We start from the raw sequence: 19,809 nt of genomic DNA on the forward strand, positions 1-19,809 counted from the left end.
TTCTCCTTCAGAGAGCAGCTGAGAGGAGGAAGGTCACCACTCCAGGCTGCATAGCCAGGAGAAGGCAGACAGGTCTGGGGAATAGTGGGCACAGGCTGGATGGCAGGTTTGTGGAGCAGGGCAAATGAAGACAGGGCAATGGGAGTTGTGGAGCCAGGACTGAGGAATCAAGACCTGGACTCACAGCTAGCCCTGGCATGTGGTACATGTCCTCTGAGCCTCAAGCTTCTCATCTATGAAACAGGGCAATAACCCCAGAAGGACCATGAGGACAAATGGGACGTGACATGCAGGAAGTGTACCAATGACAGCACCTGGCACACTAAAACAACCATACAGCTCACTACTGCATCTAAGGGTCAGTGTGGAGCTAAAACAAGTAAATATATGCAAACTCCTCATGGGGTTCCAAGGAACTTCCGAGGCTCCCTCTTTCCTTCCTTATGGGATCTGGGTGTGTCTGTCTCCATATGGGAAACCCCCAGTCTATTCCCCTCCATGTCTCTGGGGACCCCTCTCCTCCCTTAGCTGCTGCTGAGTCCCAGGTAGCCTCTGCTTCAGGTTGTCTCCCAGCCTGTGCTCTGGCCTGCCAGGGCATGGCATTGTGCTCCCTGCTCACCCCGCCTAGTCCCAGTCCATCGATGGAGTAGGATGAGGTGCGCTGAACTTTGTGCTCAGGCTCGGAGTAGTCACTGTCCAGTGAGTAGGCATCAGGGGGAATGGCGTAGTCACCCTCAGAGCTCAGTGAGGACATGGAGACCCCTGCCAATGGGACAAGGAATCAAGGCCCAAGTCCCACACCTTCCCCTACACCCACAACCAAGAGTTGTAGGGCCTTCATTACCCACCAGAGACCCCCAAGTCTGAAGCTGCTGGGGATCCCAGGCACAGATCAAGCAAGGGCCCCATATCAAACACCCAAGGGGAAAAGTGAGAGGCATCTCCTGCTCCCCTTCTCTGTACCTCTCTTGATGGCCCGAGGGCTGCCTAGTCCACTGGTCTTTCTACACTCAGAACAGGGGGTTGATATCCGGAAACTCGCCTGAGAGCTGCAGTCATCGTCAGACCCAGAGGACTCATCCACAACGGGCACACTGCTGATCTGTGTGGCTCTCTGCAAGACAGGCCCCTTCCCCACTGCAACTCAAGCTGCAAAACAAGCCCCCTGCCACCCAATAGCTTCTCCCTGATTCCAAGTACCCAGAGTGTGATACACACAGCATGTCTGGGGAGACTGTGAGGCCCAGCTCGGGCACTGAGTAGACAACTGTGTAAAGGTCCTTTCCTGACCTCACTCCTGTACCCTTACAGTGTACCTTGTGCACTTTGGACACTTCCCCCACACCATCTTCTGGTCCCATCTGGACTGAACACCTCCTGTTGTGACTCTTGTTCCCTCCACTAGGTGGCCAAAAGGCCCTAGCATGGCATGGGCCAAGTGCAGGACAGGAACTTTACAAATGTGTGAGGACACTAAAGCAGGGAGAGATCTTCAGTGGCAGACATTTAAAAGATTGATTACCTCAATGTTGGTGAGAGTAGGAGAATGCAGAAAAAAGGACTCTGATATGACAAGGCATTGGTATTTATTTACAGGTGTGTATGTGTGTGTGGTGCTAGGGATAGAACACAGGACCTCACTCTTTCTAGACACCCCTACCCACAAGTGGTTTTAGAAAGCAATTTGGCAGAACCTACCAAAACCTAAAAGAGTCATACAACTTGCTCAGAAATTCTGCCTATAGAGCTCTGTCCTACAGAAATACGGATATATAGGTGCACAAGGATACATATACATGTACATATATATGCGTAATGATGCTCATTGCACCATTTATTTTATCCAAAGATAGGGATACAAACCTATTGTAAATCGGGAGGAAAGCTTCAGGTAGTCACAGTGCAGCTGCAGTCAATTTACTGCACAGTGAAGAGGAGGCACAGAACAATATATGTGTGTGCCTGCATGTGTGTGAGAGAGAGAATGATGTGGGAAGGGAGAGGGGAAAAGGGAGAGCAAGAGCTCAAGAATGAGAGCTCAAGAGTAAGAGAGAAATGAGAGTGAGAGAAACTGGCACACACATATTTGTAAATGTACTGAAGGAGCTTACAGAATAAACACTAAACCATTAATGATACTTGCCTCTGGAGTTGGGAACTAGGGAAAAGCAATGTGAGAGGAAATTTCATCACTTTTGGTTTTTTATTCTTCTATGAAAAGTTTGAACAAGTTTGGAGCATTACATTATGCTCCAAAAAACAGTAACAAAAGCTGAAAGTGTAGCCCAGTGGTAGTGCACTTGCCCAGATTTGGGGTTAGGGGTTTGTTTAAGCACACCTACACAATTCTGGAAGGAGCCCCAGTGGGGACCTGGGAAAGTGAGATGGACATAAGAAAGGGTGGGGAAGGGAGGTGGAGCAAGCATAGGTTTCACCTATAACTTTTTACTTTGCCCACATTTGTATAGACTCAGCTTTCTGTAAATGTAGGATTTTTATACTAAAAATTAGAAATAATAAACAGAATGGCATATAGTTGGCTGAAATCCTTGACCAGGGTCGTGTGTGGGAGCCTGGCCCTCCAGCCCCTCCTCCCACAGGCACTTCATGCTGAGAGCAGGGGCCTCTCCCGATAAGGACATCCGTGCTTTGCACAGCAGTTTCTTACCCCCTTCAGTGCCGTGTAGACAGGTACAGTGACATTCTTGTAAACAAGGCCAGAGAAAGACCCAGAGGATGCAAGGGCAGGAGGGCTGGAAGCTGAGTGGAGAAAGAAGGATGAGATGAACTCAAGTGGCATAACGCAGTGACAAAGCTGTCGGGAGGCTGATGAGGAGGGCCAAGGCCTTCCTCGTTTCTCCTTTTTCATTCCCTTTGACTTCCTTTGGGGACCATGATCCCTATACAGTAAAGGAACCCACCACAGCAGAATCTTGCGCTTTACCATTTTCTTCTCCATGAGGCTTGTATTGTGTCCAATTCTTGCCAAGGTGAGTCACAAACCACATGCCCATGGGGCTCCCATCACCATGGGGTTGTTGTGGGTGGATGGTGACTTTTTTAAAAATATGAATGCTTCACAAATTTGCAAGTCATCCATGCATAGGGGCCATGCCAATCTTTATATCCTTCCAATGTTACTATAAGCACTGCCAAAGCTAACAGTGACCAGTGACTCTTGAGCCAGTGGACAGTGCTCATCACAGCCCTGCAGAAGGGAAGCTCACATGGGTGAAGGGCTGGGCTGGAGGACCTTGCTAAGGTCCCTCCCAGCTCTGTGATTGGCTACAACTTTGATAACTTCCCTGATGGTTTCCTTGGTGGCTTCCCCTCCTAGCCATGGCAATGAGCTGAACCTGCAGAACTTCCTTTTTGCTCCTAGGCAGCCTTGGCTGTGTAATTTCTCCTGAACTGCATCTGTTGTGGAAGGGAACAGGTGTCAGGCCCACTGTGAGCATTTGGGCCCCTAGGGCCTCACTTATACTCACCACAGCAGGCAGCGTTACTTCGGGGAGACACTTCTGACAGCTGCATGCCTGATGTGGCTACTGCATAGATCCGGCTCTCCTGGAATGAGAGATCCCAGGAGGTGAGAGTCCAGGACTATGACCACTCCAGATCCTCCAGGGAAGTGAAGGAAAAACATGGTTTTGGAGGTAGGCAGATCTGGGTCCACACCCAGGTGAGTCAATTTCTGGATGACAGACCTCAGGCAAGTTTCTTCATTTCTGAGCTCATTTCCCTCAGTGCTAAAATAATACTGACCTTTCCTGAGGCTGCTGTGAAAGCAAATGAAATAATTAATGTGAACACACCTGGGACATAATCCATGCCCAACAGATATTCACTCCCTCTCTGACCTCCACCCTTTTCCTTGAGGCAAAGGAAGTTTAAGAAGATAGCAATCAGTAGCCTGTTTTTCAGAATCTTACCCATCATAGAGACCCATGGGTCATGGGGTCTCCAAAAGTTGGGGGGGGTGTTGATAATGAGGAAGTCAGAGCAACATGGGGAGGGCATGCTCTTTTGTAAGCTGTTGGAAGCAGGGACACATAGTCCTCCTACAGTAACAATGTGAAATCTACAAAGACTGCAAACTTCAAAGGCGCTCCAAAACCCCCTGTTAAAAGATACTTCTGCAAAAGCCATCCCTAAGCTGTTCCCAGACCTAGGGAGTTCTGATTGCTCCCAGCAACACAAGGCCCCCCTCCCAGACTGTTCCAGATCTGTTTGCTTCACTTGCCCTACAGGGAAAACAAAGGTCCACTCAGGTGACTGGTGAGTCACAGAGGCTAACTAGGTCAGCCAGCCTGACCCAAGGGAGGCAGCTGGGGGCCAGCCAGGTTGGGGAACAGGCTGGAAGGTGGTAGAACACATATTGGGGTGTGGCCCCAGAGGGGGGAAGCAGCACTGGAACAGCTGGCAGGTGATGTGGGATAAGATGCTGAGATAACCAGAGCAAAGGGTAAGGCAAGAGGGCAGTTGGGGAGATGTCCAAGGAGGGTGCCAGTGGGGCAGGGAATGCCTGTGTTTAGGAAGGGCAGATACATGGCATGCAAAGAGTAAAATTAGACATAGAAGCCAGGCGCCAGTGGCTAACATCTGTAATTCCAGCTACTCGGGTGGCAGAGATCAGGAGGATCGTGATTCGAAGCCAGCAGGGACACATAGCTCTTGAGACCCTATCTCGAAAAACCCCATCACAAAAAATGGCTGGTGGAGTGGCTCCAGGTGTAGGCCGAGTTCAAGCCCCAGTACCACAAAAAAAAAAAAAAAGAAACAAAAGACACAGAGATTATTTCTGCCTGTAGTGATCATGGAATTAAACATCTAACTTCACAAAGGAAATGAGACTCAAGTTTAAGGGAATGAGGTAAAACAAAAGACAGCACAGTTTGACAAAAGGGTATCTAATTCTTATCTCACAAGGTTGTTTTAAAGATTAAGAGAAAAAAGGGCTCGACAAACAAGTATATTTGCCTCCCTTACTTTTTGGATTGAGAAATGGCCTATGAATTCCCAGGCTTTGCTTCCCCAGTTGGTTACTGTCCAGCTGGTTCTGCTTGAGTGAGGGGCTGGGCTCTCACGCATGGTGGTTTCTTAAGCTCATGTCAGACAGGAGCTATCCTACTACCTCAGGGCCTTGCATGAACCTGAGGTGTGTCTTATTTCCCTCAGGGACAGTTACCAAGATGTTTGAAAACAGGAGACAAATTTTCCTTAAACTTCCCTGGTTGACTCTGGAGATCCTTGCATCCCATCTGAAAGCAGGTAGGGTCAATGGAAAGACCCTACCTGAGGTTGCCCCTTAATGCTTTCACCCCCAGATTGTAGCTCATGTATCATGTCTGAAGAATTTCATTGTTTTAGATGGTTTTTTTTTCTTTAAAAAAAAAAAAACAATGTCTTGCTATGTTGCTGAGGCTGGCCTAGAACTCCTGGGCCAAGTAATCCTCTTACCTCAGCTTCCTGAGTGTTGGGGACTGCAGGTCCCCAGTGCTCCTGGCTGAAGTGTTTTATTCTCTCTCTCTCTCTCTCTCTCTCTCTCTCTCTCTCTGTCACACACACACACACACACACACACACACACACAGACAAATTAACAGGCGAAAGACAACTGCCTCTTAGCCACAACAGTGGATGGCTATATTCTGGCAAAATTGCAGACATGAACAACACTTCTCTTAGTTAATAGCCACTGAGCCCTCCTGCCATATCCCTTTCCCAAATGCTCCATCACTCCTGCCTCTGCCTTAGGATTCCAGAGCAAGACAACCATGAACAAGAGAAGCCACGGCCTGTAGGATGGCCAACTGTCGGGAACACTGCACTTTCCTGTCTAACCTTCCTTCTAGCCTGGCTTCACACTCCACTGTGTCTCCAGCCTTACAGATGCCCTTGCAGCAGCTGGTCAGCAGTCACTGTGAAGGGTGTAGCCCATCAGCCTGGGCTGGGAGCCTCCCTATACCAGAACTTCAGAAGGAGACCCTGGAAGGTGCTGTTGAAGTTAGAGATCTTCCAAGCAGCAATATGAGGAGATAATCCCACCCTAGGGTACCCCAGTCCCTTTGCTGCCAGTAGCTGACACCCAGATGTCCTCCCACAGTGCTGCTTCATACCACTGCAGCATTCAGTCTGACCACAAGTAAGAGTCACACATCTGCTGTGGCTATGTCCTCAGGAGGCAGCCCAGATAGAAAGGTGGAGCTGGGCTTCAAGGCAGCTATACCTCAATTGAAAGTGTGGCACATTCACTAAATACTACATGACCTTGGACAACTGGCTAAACTGTGGGGCCAGCCATGCTCTGTCAAAGGAAGAAATAGGGCCTAATTCCTCACCACATATGAGGGTCCTTTCCATGTGTCAGCCTCTGTACCAAGAACTTTAACCTTCATGTCATTCTCACCACTGGCCTGTGGAACCTTAACACCCCACTCACCTCATTTTTACTTTAACTTTTTATCACAGAAATGTCAGTAGAGAGAACAGTATAAAGACTGACCTGTACCCAACACCCTCCTATGTATTCCTGTATGGCCAGTCTTGTTTCATCTGCATCCCTGACCTCCACCCAGATCACTGATTCCGAAGCAAGTTCATCAGACATGATTTTACTGAATGTTAAGTGAGGAAGCTAAGGCTCAGAACTAAAAATAGCCAACAACTTACATACCATCTACTACTTGCAAGCACTTGTTAAACACTAACATATTTAATCCTATAAAGTAGTCACTATTACCCCCATTTTACAGCTAGGGAAACTGAGGCATGGAGCTAAGTAAGTTGCCCAGAGTCACACAGTCAGAAATTCAACCCCAGTGACTTGATCATGAAACCTGTGCTCTTAACCCTCACACTTATCATCTCAAAGAGAAAAGGTACACAAAGCACCCAGCTTAGCATGATCTATGGTGAACACTCAGGAAATGACAGCCATCATCCACCCCAGTTCAGATTGTGGCTCCACCTACTGCCACCTGTGTGGGCTGGGCAGGCTCCATGGTTTTGGCCTTCCAAAGCCATTGCCAGGATGTCAGCCTCATCTTTTGCTTAGTGTACTCTCGGCGCATGAATGTTATCAGTGAACACTCTGCCTATCTTTGGCTCTGCTCCCTGCCCAGCCCCGAGGTCACTTCTTACCCAGGATGGAAACCGGTGCAGGGGAGGTGTGGGTGGTTTGCTCCCCACTGTCACTTCCTCTAGCTCAGCTCTGGAGGTCTTCAGGCTCTCTCTTTCTTCCTCCTTTCCTGTTGAAGATGGCTCCCCCATCTCCATCTTCTCTGGTTCTTCCTGGAGCTCAGCTCGGGCCTCCAACTTGGAAAGACCGGAGGGGTGGAGGGCTGACAGAGCCCCAATTTCTATGCTCACTACATGGTCAAAATGCCCAGGACCCATTTGGGGCTGGCTGTGGTGCCTTTTGGCCAACTGGATGCTGTCCCGGGGGGTGCTGGGAACCCGTACTTTCGGTAGAGTCAGGCTGCTACCAGGGCCACTACCTTCTCTGGCAGAGGTCTTGGTCCCAGGGGTTGTCCCTCCCTGAGCAGTGACCAGGCCCTTCCCCCAGGAGAGAGAACTGTATCTGGGGGTGCCAGGCTTCATGCACAGCTGGCTGAGAGAGCTTTCTTTTCCTTGGTGAGGTTGAAGGGTCTTGGCCTCTGTTTTTTCCCCAGTGGGGGCCACACTTGAGCTAGAATCCTCAGGGCTTCTGGCTTCAGACACAGGGTCCTTGCTCGGTAGAACACCTGAAGAAGGTACAGGCACAGCCACCTTTAAACACTGGGCCTGGGGACCACTGTCCTGCTTGGTTCCTGATCCTGAAGAGACAGAATCCTGCCCTGGGGTTCCCTGAGGAGCCACTGGCAGCGTCCCTGAAGGAGCCATCTGAAGAGCTGTGGTTGGGACAAAAACAGGCATATTGAGAGCTCCCTCCATTTAGCCCCACACCCCATCATGCAGATGCACACCTGCCCTACTTACCTTCTAAGGCATTCTGAAGGGCTCCCACCTGCTCCTTCAGGTGCTGATTACAGCTCTTCAGATGCTGATTCTCCATCTCAAGCTAGGCAACAAGAAAATGAAGACTTAGGGGGCTGAAGGTATAGTTCAATGGTAGAGTGCCTGCCTGGCATGCTGGAGGCCCTGGGTTTGATTACCAGTACCAAAAATATATAAATACGTGAATGGAGATTTAGAATAACCTGTCTCCGCAGGTTCAAAGCCTAAAAGCCCAAATCTTTGACAAAGAGTACTTGGTACCCCACCAATCCAGTGCTGACTCTCCAGGGAGACCTGACCCCCTGCTCCTCCTGTGCTAGCTGGTTTGGGTTGAAATAAAATTCCACTTGGCAGCCTCTGTACTTTCTTTTTGTGTGTGTGTGTGTGTACGCACCTGCCTGATTCTGACACATCATTACTTTTAATCTTTTTAAAAACTGTGAAATATAACAGATGGAAAACTGCATCCCTCATCAATGAATGTCTTAACAAATGATTCTGAAATTACTACCCACTAGACTACCACCCAGGCTGAGAAAGCAGTTTGCCAGCACCCCAGACAACTCCCTGACTTGCCTCTTCATGATCACATGTCCTCCTTCCCCACGAAAGGTAAGCACTCTTTTTAGTTAACCAGATTCACTTCCTTGCTTTCTGGTTCCATCACTTCAGTGTGCACCCTCCACATCAGTTTAGTCATGCCTGCTTTTGAACTTTAGATAAGTAGAATTACAGTCTGTATAACTCTTTCTATGTCTGGTTTGTTCCTCATAACATAATGTCTTTGAGACTCATCCTCATAGAATTAATTTTCTTTTAAATTAAACCAAGCATACCTTACTAAACATCTTTTAGCAAGGACCAGGGGAATTTGGAAGTTTGGAAGTAAACCCTTGGTTCCCTCCCTAAGAACCTATAGTCTAGCAGGTGACCTAGATGTGACCTGAGATGAGCCAATGCCCTCCCACAGCAGTGAGCCACATGTCTCAAGAAGACAGGACAAGAGGAGATGCATGTTTGTCCTTTTCCAAAGTGTGAACTCTTTCTTTTTGTTTAGAAAGAGGTTGGGTTTTTTGTTTGCTAGTCACACTGTAACTTCTAGTCCTGAGCTTCCTAAACACACTGTAGCAAGTGATGAAGTAAAAAAATGCATGGATAGAGAAGAAAAGGGGAACAGACGCTACCAGGGGCTGGAGGCAGGGTAATGGGGCTTCAGTGCTTGGTTGGTACAGAGTTTCTCTTTGAGGTGATAAGTAATTTTGGAAATATAGTGGGGATGAATGAACAACATTGTGTAGGCACTTAACACTGAATTATACACTTAAAAATAGTTTGAATGGTAAATTTTATGCATATTTTATAGTAATTTTGACTCAAAATCCAGCACAAAACTAGTCAGGAGTTTGAGGAAAACTGACCAAAACAAAGGGAAAGGGAAAGGGAAGTCAGGCCTTTCAGCATTTAAAATAAATGCTGGGCAAATTGTTAATAACATGAAGGCCAGGCCAGGCCAGGACCCAGTCTGGAGGAGGCAGAGAACCCTGGGGATAAAGGGCAACCCACCCAGGCATACCGCAGGACCTCCAGGATGAATATTTGACTCACCTCTTCTAACTTCAGTGTCACCCACTCCTTGATCTTTGCAGCTTTTTCTTGAACAATTTTTGCTTCCTCAGCCCTCATTTGCTTCTACAAGAAATAAAGGGCCCTTAATGAATTAGAGCAGTCACCAGTGTGAATGACTAATGGTAGAAGTGACTGGCTAGCAGTGACCCAACAAAAGAAAAATTAATTGTTATGATTTTTAAAAATATTCTTGCCAGGTATGGTGGCACACATGTAATCCCAGCACTTGGGAGGTGGAGGCAGGAGGATTTAGAGTACAAGGCCAGCCTGAGCTACACAGGAAGACGCTGTCTCAAAAAATCAAAACAAGACTGGGCACTGGTGGCTCATGCCTGTAATCCTAGCTATTTGGGAAGTAGAGCTCAGCAGGATTCTGGTTGGAGGGTAAACAGTTTGAGATCCTCGAAAATACCCAACACAAAAAAGGGGTGTTGGAATGGCTTAAATGGTAGAATGCCTGTTAGTGAGCATAAGGCTCTGAGTTCAAACCCCAGTACTGCCCAAAAAAAACCAAACAAAAAAAAAAGCAAAAAAACAAACAAAACCCTTAAAGTAGGAAGAGCTTTTCTACGCATAATACAACCCCCCCCAAAGAAAAGCATAAAGGAAAAGAGTAATAAATCTATGTCATAACTATAAATTACTATATGATTTAAAAAAAAAATCCCTAAAACAAAATCAAAAGGCCAACTAGTGGTCAGGAGCAATGGTGTATACATGTAGTCTCAGCTACTCAGGAGGCTGAGGTGGGAGAATCATTTAAAATTCAGGACCAGCCTAGGCAACACAGGAAGACCCTGTTTCAAAAACACAAAACAGGCCTTGAGGTATAGCTCAAGTAGTAAAGCACTTGCCTACAAGTGTGAGGCCCTGAGTTAAAATCTCAGTTCTAAAAAAAAAAAAAAAGAAAACACCTAACTGGGGAAGGATTTGCAACACAAAAAAAGCACAGAACAAACGAACAATCAAGGACTGCTGGTGTGGTTCAAGTAGTACAGCACCTGCCTAGCAAATCTAGCAAGCCTTTCAAGCATGAGGCCTTGAGTTCCAGCCCTGGTACCACAAAACAAAACAAAAAAACAACCAAAAACAAAACAATTGAACAATCCAATAAACACATGCAAAGAATATGCACAGGAAATCAACAGGAAAAGAAGCACATGAAAAGCTGTTCAACCTCCATCACAATTTTAAACACACAGAAATAAACAAGATGTAATTTTCCTATTGCATCCAAACACAATTGAAAAGGTTGGTATTACCCCAAATTGTCAAGAAATGCTGGGAATAACTCCCATATACAAGTTGTCAAGGCCTTTTGCAGGGAGAAATTTGGCAATATCGGCCAACATTTTAGATGTACACACTGTTGACATATCAAAGTCACTGCTCAGAAACCATTTGCTACAATACTACTTGAGAAAGCAACACAAAATCAAAGACTCACAACTGAAAATCACCAAAGTGTGCACCAGTAAGGGGTTGATTAAGTAAGCATGGCACATCCACAAAATGAAAGGAACATGCTGTGTTTTGATATACAAGAAACATTAACAGTGAGGAGCAGAAATGATGCATTTGGGAATAGAGGAAAAATGTTACTGTCTGTTTAGACCCTTCTAGTTTTTTGTTTTTTTTTTGCTGTAAGTATATATTACCTTTACAGTTAAAAAAAAAAAAGACTAAATTAAGCCATAACAGTTTTTTTCCCCACAAAATAATCAACAGAATAGAAGATGACTGAAAAGGAGACTTGCATCTTATAAACAGCAAGGGCTCGGGGTGTAGTTCAGTGGAACAGTGCTTGCCTAGCATGCACAAGGCCACAGGTTTAATCCCCAGCACCACAAAAAATTTATTTTTAAAAATTAAAGAGCAGCCTACCATAGAATGAAATACGGTCTTTGATCCTATGAGTAAGGCTTATTTGCTGTGAGACATTAGGCAGGAAACCTAACCCCTTTAGCCTCTAAATGGGGACTGAGGCATCCTCCTTTCTCGGTCCTTCTGAGGATGAAATGTGAGCCGATGCACAGTACAGTGCTGAAGGCACAGGAAGCAGCTAGTTTTACAGTGAGAACTAGTTCCTAGATCTAAAAAGCATGGAACAGCCTGAGAGTAGCAGGTGGTCACACTCAAGGTCCTTTCCAACTATATCCTTTACCTGGCTTCTAATGAACAGATGTGAAGGGAAAATAGCTTCCATTAATTAAATCTCCATAAGAAAGAACAGCTTTCTTCCCCCTCACTCCAGGGATCAAGCAGAGGGGCTTAAGAAACTGGGGGCCAACTGGTACAGATGCTGAGGAGGATTGGTGCTCTGTTGCACATTTGCCCCTACCTGCTTCTCCAACTGCACCTCCAGCTGGCTGATGAGCTCGTCTTTGCCTTGCATAGCTTTTAGCAATTCTTGGTACTTCCGATGCAGGGTACCGGTAGAGTCCACATTCTTCAGATTGGACAGTTTTACCTTCTCTTCCATCACACCCATCTGAAAAGTACCGACGACCTCATAAGGCCTTACATCACTCACATGGTGTGTGCAATGGATAGTAACTTGGGCTGGAATGCCCTTGAATGCCCCAGACTATGACTCCTAGTCAGAGCCCTAACCCAAGGCATTCTGGGTCAACTAATGAAGTAACTCATTTATTAGCCTCTTCTCTGGGAAAAAGAAGGAACTAACAACAGAGCAAGTCATTTTGGCCATTCTCAAAAGACCACATAGGTCTTGGGCCATCTACCTCTGCTCCCCTGCTCCCCAGGAGTTAGGCAGAACAAACAGCCCTGGACGATACCTGCTCCAACCCCACTGAGGCAGAGACAGACATTTACTGCTCCCTGGATATCCATGTGTTTCCTAGTATTTGCTAACCCACTTGTAGTTAGATGGGGCCATATAACTCATCCAGCTAATGGACTGAGTAGAAATGGCGCATCATTTCCTGCTGAAGTACTTACATGGGTTTGGTTTTGTTTGGGACAGGGTCTCACTATCTATCCCAGACTGGCCTTGAACATGCTATGTTGTACCGAAGTATTTAAAAACTGGTGCACAAGCATCCGGATCATTCACTGCCATGGCAACCAAGAAGGCTACGTGTTCTAGAGGGTGCAGCTAAAAAACAGGAGAACTTCCTTCAGCCTGGACCCTGTATGACTGTGGAAGCAGATTTGCTGGCTAACCACCTATGGGTGAGTACCATGCATGCAATATGAATGTGGTAAACCACTCAGATTGCAGACTTAATTTGTTCCCATAGCATAGCATAGCCTATTTGGACTAACACGTCCACTAACTATGCTAACCCTGCCCAAAGACTCCTTCATTGCCACAGAAGGCCCCCCGCACCTTAATTTGTTCAAGTCCTACTCATGACTGCTGGTTTTTTCTTGTACTTATAAGGAGCTCATCAGTGCAAGTGATGAAGCAGGTCATCTTCCCTGCCTTCCCGCCTTTTCCCCGCCCCAGTTACCTGGGTCTCGGCATTCTCGGCTCTCCGCTCTGCCTCCAGCAGCCTCTGCTCCAGCTCCTGCATCTGCTCAACCAGGAGGGAGGGGAGATGTAAATGCTATGTCCCAACTCTGAACATGGCATCAGGGCCACGCGAGCAAGTAGGCAGACACTGCACTCAGGCTAGGATTCAACTGCCCATCCCAAGTGGCTCAAGGATGTCAGGGTAAAGACTTCCATGGCAATCTAGATTGGGCTCCCCACTCCTGAGTTACACGGCTGGTGAAGTAGCTGTGGCTGCTGCCCTTGCTGACGAGTGAAAGCCTAGCTCTTCTGCCACCGTGTGTGGGAGCAGGGGTGACAGTATCACCTTCATTCTTCCTGAGCATTCCTGCCCCAATCCTGCCTTTGGTCGCCTCCTCCTAGGGCTTTTTTCCCCTCTATACTGGGTCACAGGCAGAGTCATGCTACTGCTTGCCCATGTGCCCAGCATGGACCGTGATTCTATACAAGCCCACCTCATGTCACTGGTAACAGGATGTCCCTCCTCACACAGAATACCTCTTTGGCTGGGGACAAATGGCTCTTGTGAATATCACCTTATTTGATTTCTTTAATGTTATAGAAATAGAAAAAGAGACTGAAGTACTTTTCTTTGGTGCCACAGATCAAGAGTGACCTACAGGCTTGCACGTGCTGAGCGTGTGCTCTGCCACTCAACTACATTCCAGCCCTACATTAAAACAATCCTGTCTTGGAGCTGAGGAGGCAGTACAGTGGTAGTGCCTACCTCTGGGACCACACAGTCTCAGCGCCACAAAAACAAAACAAACTATCTTGCTGCTAGGAGAGGTATATCACTCACGTCTGGAGGAGCTTAGTAATTCTAGACTCTTATAAGAAGTGGTCCAAGCAAAGGGACCAATGTTCTTGTACGCAGAGACTCATCAGGGACAAGACCTAAGCTGTAGCCTAAGATGATGCTTGTGGACTATCCAGCATCTCTTTGCAGCATCATGAGCTCAAGAGTTGGCACATCAGCTCCCATCTCCCCCTGCCAGGGTACCACTACGTAGTGTCCAAACTGCACACCAGTATCCAGAGGCTATGTTCAAGGCAGGGCAAATTCACAAGCCAACTTTTGTGTCAAACACCATGTGGCTGGGCTGTGGTAGTGCCAGCTACATCCTTGCCCATCCCATCTTGCCACCAGACAACCTGTCAGTGCTATACATATACTGAAGTATATCCCAGCCTGTCTTCTATGAGGCAGAGCAGATTCAGTGCCCACCATCCTCCAAGTTCTAGCACAGCCCTTGCCTGCCTGGCCTCTGTGGATTTGGCCTTCTCTCCAGTCCTCAACCTTCTGTCCTTTGCCAGATATTTACCAGTGATCTGAGCAATTCTCTCCCATTTTCCCAGCCTCCAACCTTCTCAGCTGAAATTCTGTTTTCTTTGAACAAAGGGTGAAAGACAAGGGGACCCAGCCTGGCACTGGATAGTGAAAAGAAAGTTATACAGAAGCTGCAGTTCATGTTTGAGGACCTAAGGGTCTCTTCTCAGGGTGGCCTTCCTTTGTCCATTTTTTTCTCCTTTCTAGTATCGGGAAGACACAGTTGTTCTCAGTACTCATTCTATTTGAGGGAGAATTGGAGTGATGTTCCTCCAAAGGTCCCAAGTAAAACTCAAGATTTACTATGGGCTCCCAACTGGTAGACCTAAGGGCACCTGCATTCCCTCTTTTTTCCATCCTTTACTGTGTTTAATAATCATGACTAAACCACTTAACTCAAGCTGAGAGGTGGAGGGTTGTTTCTAGCCAGTCTTAGACATCAGGTAGAGCCAAACAGTCCTGGGACCTGTCCTAAAGGAGCACCCTGACCTTTACATAGCTGCTCTGTAGCCTCAGGCTGATGATAACACAAACCAATACTATGGCTACACTTTGCCCAGCATGAAAAGAACTGGTGGTGTGGAGTGATGGACTGGATGATACAGTGGTGGCCCACAGTGACCAGGTCAGTACTGAGTAACTCTTCTGCCTTCTGACCTGACTAAGCTGAGCAGGCTCAATCTCCAAGAATCTGAAACCTGGAATCAAGACATCAGAGATTGGAGCCAGGGAGCTGCACAGAGGGTGCATGAGCCTCACCAAGTCATGGTTGTTGGACAGAACTAAAATCTTGTGAGCTGGCCTGGACTCTTTGAGTACAGACTCTGCTTGCACAGGCTAGCAGAGAAGTGGGGGGTGGGGGTTAGATTCTATGTGGATAGAATCTAACTAATATAGTGACTAGGAGCATTTTCTTTTTAAAGAATGCAATGAAATATTGAAGGGGAAGGTCTTGGGCTCTCAACAAGTTTCCTCAATTGACCCTTGGCTGGACCATTTAGTTCTAATGTCTGCTCTGTGGCTCAGAAGAAGGTATAGGACTTTCATAGGAAATGATCAATCACATTTGTGATCTTCAGCAATAATCATCTAACATTTTCTAATTTTGACTGATGGAAAAACTTGTCTTCTTATTTCGAGATGGAGACCAAAGTAGGATGAAGAAGAAGTTTGAGTCTCACCTCCCCACTGGGCATTTTCATTTGGGTCAAGAGTGGTCAATGACACTGGTCAGAGCCAGAAACTGTTACTGGCAATGCAGTAAGCATTTTTCTTAAGATTTTATTACTCTTTTTTTTTTCAGAACTGGGACTTGAACTCAGAGCCTTCACCTTGAGCCACTCCACCAGCCCTATTTTTGTGAAGGGTTTTTCAAGATAGGGTCTTGTACCTGGGCTGGCTTGGAATTGCAATCCTCCTAAGTAGCTAGGATTACAAGTGTGAGCCACTGGCGCCCAGTTTATTACTCATTCTTTAAGGTAAGCCATTACTGAAGCAGAAGGAATGCAAGGCACCACCTAGAGCTAGGGGACCTCCTCCCAGGCCCATGGCTTGAGGACACCTGACACTCAAAACATTTTGTATTGTCTTTTATGTTGTGTTTTTTTGTTTCTCTAAATCTCCTTCTTCCCTCCTTTCTCCGTCCTTCCCTTCCTTTCTCTTTTTTGGCAGTCCTCGGGGTTTGAACTCAGGGCTCACACTTGCTAGGTAGGTGCTCTACCATTTGAGCCACACCACCAGTCCTAAAACTAGTTTCTGAACACTGAAAATATTTTAAACATCTAGAACTTTCACAAAGGAGAAAAACATAACTGTCCGTGCATTTGCTACCACACTAAGCAATTAGCAACATTATGCTGTCTTTGTTTGATTTGGGGTGGAGGTGCCAGGGATTGAATCCAAGGCCTCAGGCATACTAGGAAAGCACTCCACCACTGAGCTATATCTCCAGCCCTTTTATGAGACACGGTCTCACTACATAGCTCAGGCCGGCCTGGAACTTGCCATCCTCCTGCCTCTGTCTCCCATGCTGGGATTATAGGTATGTACCACCACTTCCAGCTTGAAGAAAATGTGTTTTTAAAATCACATTTCCCTCTGTTTTTATGAAAATAAATTATCTCTACTACCACCATAGTAATCCCAGGCATGTCCAAGCTGAAATGCCATTTTTTGCATTTCCAAACTCTCCTTTTAATGCCACATCCACTTCTCGTGTGGACAAAAGCAGATCTTTCTTCTCCTCACTTGCTTAGGGCCCAGAGCTGGAGCTTTCACAGAGTAGGCCGTCCTTTACTGCTGCTCTGTCCCTCCTCTCAAAGGGTTTCCCAGGACTGTGTCCTCAGCTGTTCGCTTACTATGTGGGTGTCAGGCTTCGGCGGCTGACAGGGATCCACTCTCACCATCTGCATGTGAGACTCATAAACTGCCCTAGAGCTGGCTGCAGCCACCTGATGAAATGCACTTGGCACCAATCTAGTACTCAATCTCCATGACCACAGCTCCTTGTCACAGGCAGCCAAGCTGGGAAATATCAGACCAGGGATGGCAGGAGCAGCAGGCTTTCCTACACCCCAACACAGTCCTGTAGAGCCAGGGAAAGGTCTGAGCTGACAGCCACACCATCCTGTGTGTCAACTGTCCATCTAAAAAGAGGGTTCAAGCTGGAGGTGTGGCTTTGAGTACAGTACTTGCCTAACAATTGCAAGGCCCTGAGTTCCAACTCCAGTACTACCAGAAAAAAGGGTTCAAGAGAGCATGATTGCCAGGTGCTAGTGGCCCACACCTGTAATCCTAGCTCCTCAGGAGGCAGAGATCAGGAGGATCCAGGTTCAAAGCCAGCCTCGGGTAAATAGTTTGAGAGACCCTACCTCAAAAATACCCACAGAAAAAAGGGCTGTGGAGTGGCTCGAGTGGTAGTGTGCCTGCCTAGTAAGTATTAGACCTTGAGTTCAAACCCCAATACTACAAAAAAATAAAGAAATAAAAATAAATGAGGACATGATGGTGCATGTCTGTAATACCAGCATTCACAGTGGGTGATCATAAGTTTGAGCGTAACGAGACCCTACCTCAAAAAGCCAACACCCTCACATGGTTACTGAGAATAAAGATGACATTTCCCAACTTTCTTTGAACCTGGCTGTAACCATGTGTCTAAGATCTGGCTAGTGGGATTTGAGCAGAACACATGAAACCTCTGGGTCATGCACTCTAAGGATAATGATAGTTTAGGCAGGGGGCATGGCTCAAATGGCAAAATGCCTGCCTAGTAAGCATGAGGCCCTGAGTTCAAACCCCAGTACTCCCCAAAATAAATAAAAAGTTAAGGGTGGGAATTTCAATATCAGAGCAAACCATCTTCAAACACACAGAACATCACCCTAGAGCTGAACTGCGTATGTCTGGAAAGTTACATGAGAAAGAAATAAACATCATCTGGTTTAAGCCCTTGTTATTTTAGGTTCTTACAGCAGCCAAACTATGATGTAGCTAAAATGGTAGACACAGATTTCTTAAAATTTATCCTGTTTAGACTCCTTCTTCTGTCTCAATCTGAGGTTTACATCTTTTATCTATTTTGGAAACTTTTTGGCCATTACCTTTTCAGTAATGCCTCTCCCCCATTCTCCGCTTCTGGAATCTTATTTGGTATATCTGGGATCTTATCTTTCTAGCATTCACATCTCAGCCTCTGTATCTTTATTTCTCTGAGCTGCATTCTGGATGATTCCTCAGGTCTATCTTCCTGTTCATTAAATCTGTCTTCTGGGATGGAGGCTTAGCTTAACAGCAGAGTGCTTGCCTAGAGTGGGCAAGGCCCAGGGCTTGACCCCAGCATCGCAGGAAAAGAAAAAAAAAAAAAGGAAGAAAGAAAAAAGGCTCCATCTTTAATCTGATGTTTATTCATTGAAAATTTAATTTCAATAAAAATACTTTCTCTTCTAGAAGTTCTAATTGGCTTTGGCTTTCAAGTCTACCTGAATTTTTTGGATGTCTCATGTTTTCAATTTCTTTGTTATGTCTTCCATAGTTTTGAATTTATTTATGTTATGGTCTCTTACCAACAGTTCTATTATTGGAAATCCAATGGTTCCTATATATGTGGATTCTCACTCATTGCAGATTATCCTCTTAGCATTAGTCATTTTGGATTATGTATTCGTCTTCACTAAGTTTTTTTTTCCCCCACTATGGGGATCCTGTGTGATCTGGATTGAGGTCTTGTTTCTCCAGAGAATTTTTGTGTCTGTTCCCCTGTATTACCCCTGAGGTTCCTAAACTACACAGGTAATAAAAATCCTAATGTTAAACCATTATCATCAGGTTTCTGGAGACTCTTTTCTTTCTTTTTTTTAACTTTTGTTTTTTTCCACCCAGGACCTAGAGCAAGTGTGAGAAGCTGTTGCCACCTCCTTGTGCTGGTAGATGGTTTTCTTGTCCTCATCCTTTATTATTGTTGCTGCTGCTGTTACTATTATTATTATTGTTATATTATTATTATTATTATTGCAGTACTGGGGATTGAACTCAGGGCCTCAAGTGCCAGACCCTTCACTTTTTGTTTGTTTTTCAGATGGGGTCTCACACATTTTCCCTGACAGCCTTGGACCACACTCCTCCTACCTCTACCTTCCAAGTAGCTGGGACCACAGGCATGCGCCATCATGCCTTTTATTTAGAGTGAGCCCTTTAATAAACAGTCCTGCCATCATGTGAAGACTCAGTTTCAATTCTAATCTCTGATCAGCCACACCTCATCTCCCACTCCATGGATGTAAAAGCTTGAACCTGAAACCTTATTTATTAAAGGGAAGCCAGCCACAAACCCCACCCCACTCGGCTGCCAGAGCTGAGTACCACTCTAGTTTTGTCCTTTTCATTTTGCCCTCTAAGGAATTCTCTTACTTTTGTCAATGCTCATATCTGTACTTAGAAGCATATTTTAAATATTTAATCCAGGATTTCTAGGTGCTTCATAGTGGTTTGCTTTTGTTGTAGGTTATTTTTTTATCCATTGTACTAGAAACAGAAGTCTCTTTTCTCAAATCACCTGGGCAAATTGATTCCTCCTTATCTTTTCCTTCTCTCATGCCCCTCCTCCAATACCATGGCCTAAGGCAAGGTTCTCAAACTTTAGAGTGTACAAAACCATTTTCTAGGAGCTTACTAAACACAGATTAGCAGCAGCCCTCTGGAGATTTGGATCAAGAGGACTAAAGTGGCCCAGGAACATACACGCTTAATAAGCAGCACACTAAGTAGTTCTGTAAAGTGGTTCTGACCACACTTTGACAAGTGCTGTCTAAAGCCTGCTGTCCTTTCCCTGAGGTGGCAA

General features: G+C 46.1%; 2 protein-coding genes and 1 non-coding gene across 8 annotated transcripts in view; 1 reads left to right on the forward strand and 2 right to left on the reverse strand.

Annotated features, from left to right (window-relative positions):
* Pigh (phosphatidylinositol glycan anchor biosynthesis class H) overlaps window positions 1-19,358 on the forward strand; it is a 46,621-nt gene extending 27,263 nt beyond the window's left edge. The window contains exons 5-7 of one of the 2 annotated variants that reach the window (XR_002213115.2): window positions 8,517-8,610; window positions 12,611-12,819; window positions 15,775-19,331. The gene's annotated coding sequence lies outside the window, so the exon portion shown is untranslated. Of the gene's footprint in view, window positions 1-8,516; window positions 8,611-12,610 lie in introns of both variants that reach the window. The other variant, XR_002213114.2, reaches the window with a different exon arrangement.
* The window catches only part of Plekhh1 (pleckstrin homology, MyTH4 and FERM domain containing H1), a 44,753-nt gene that overhangs the window by 16,481 nt on the left and 8,463 nt on the right, over window positions 1-19,809 (reverse strand). For 4 of the 5 annotated variants that reach the window (XR_012446129.1, XM_020176512.2, XM_074067725.1 and 1 more), the window contains exons 3-11: window positions 13,101-13,163; window positions 11,966-12,115; window positions 9,604-9,687; window positions 7,981-8,062; window positions 7,144-7,892; window positions 3,489-3,567; window positions 2,669-2,760; window positions 964-1,114; window positions 620-762 (exon numbers count right to left, since the gene is read on the reverse strand). Coding sequence is in view for 4 of the 5 variants with exons in the window: in XM_020176512.2 (XP_020032101.2) it covers window positions 620-762; window positions 964-1,114; window positions 2,669-2,760; window positions 3,489-3,567; window positions 7,144-7,892; window positions 7,981-8,062; window positions 9,604-9,687; window positions 11,966-12,115; window positions 13,101-13,163 (1,593 nt within the window). In the remaining variant the exon portion in view is untranslated. The remainder of the gene's footprint in view (window positions 1-619; window positions 763-963; window positions 1,115-2,668; window positions 2,761-3,488; window positions 3,568-7,143; window positions 7,893-7,980; window positions 8,063-9,603; window positions 9,688-11,965; window positions 12,116-13,100; window positions 13,164-19,809) is intronic. The other variant, XM_074067727.1, reaches the window with a different exon arrangement.
* Window positions 3,062-3,167, reverse strand: LOC141422074 (U6 spliceosomal RNA). Its single transcript, XR_012446732.1, has one exon. It is a non-coding gene; the product is annotated as a U6 spliceosomal RNA (small nuclear RNA).

This window comes from Castor canadensis, chromosome 3 (assembly GCF_047511655.1).
Source record: "Castor canadensis chromosome 3, mCasCan1.hap1v2, whole genome shotgun sequence".
NCBI lineage: Eukaryota > Metazoa > Chordata > Mammalia > Rodentia > Castoridae > Castor > Castor canadensis.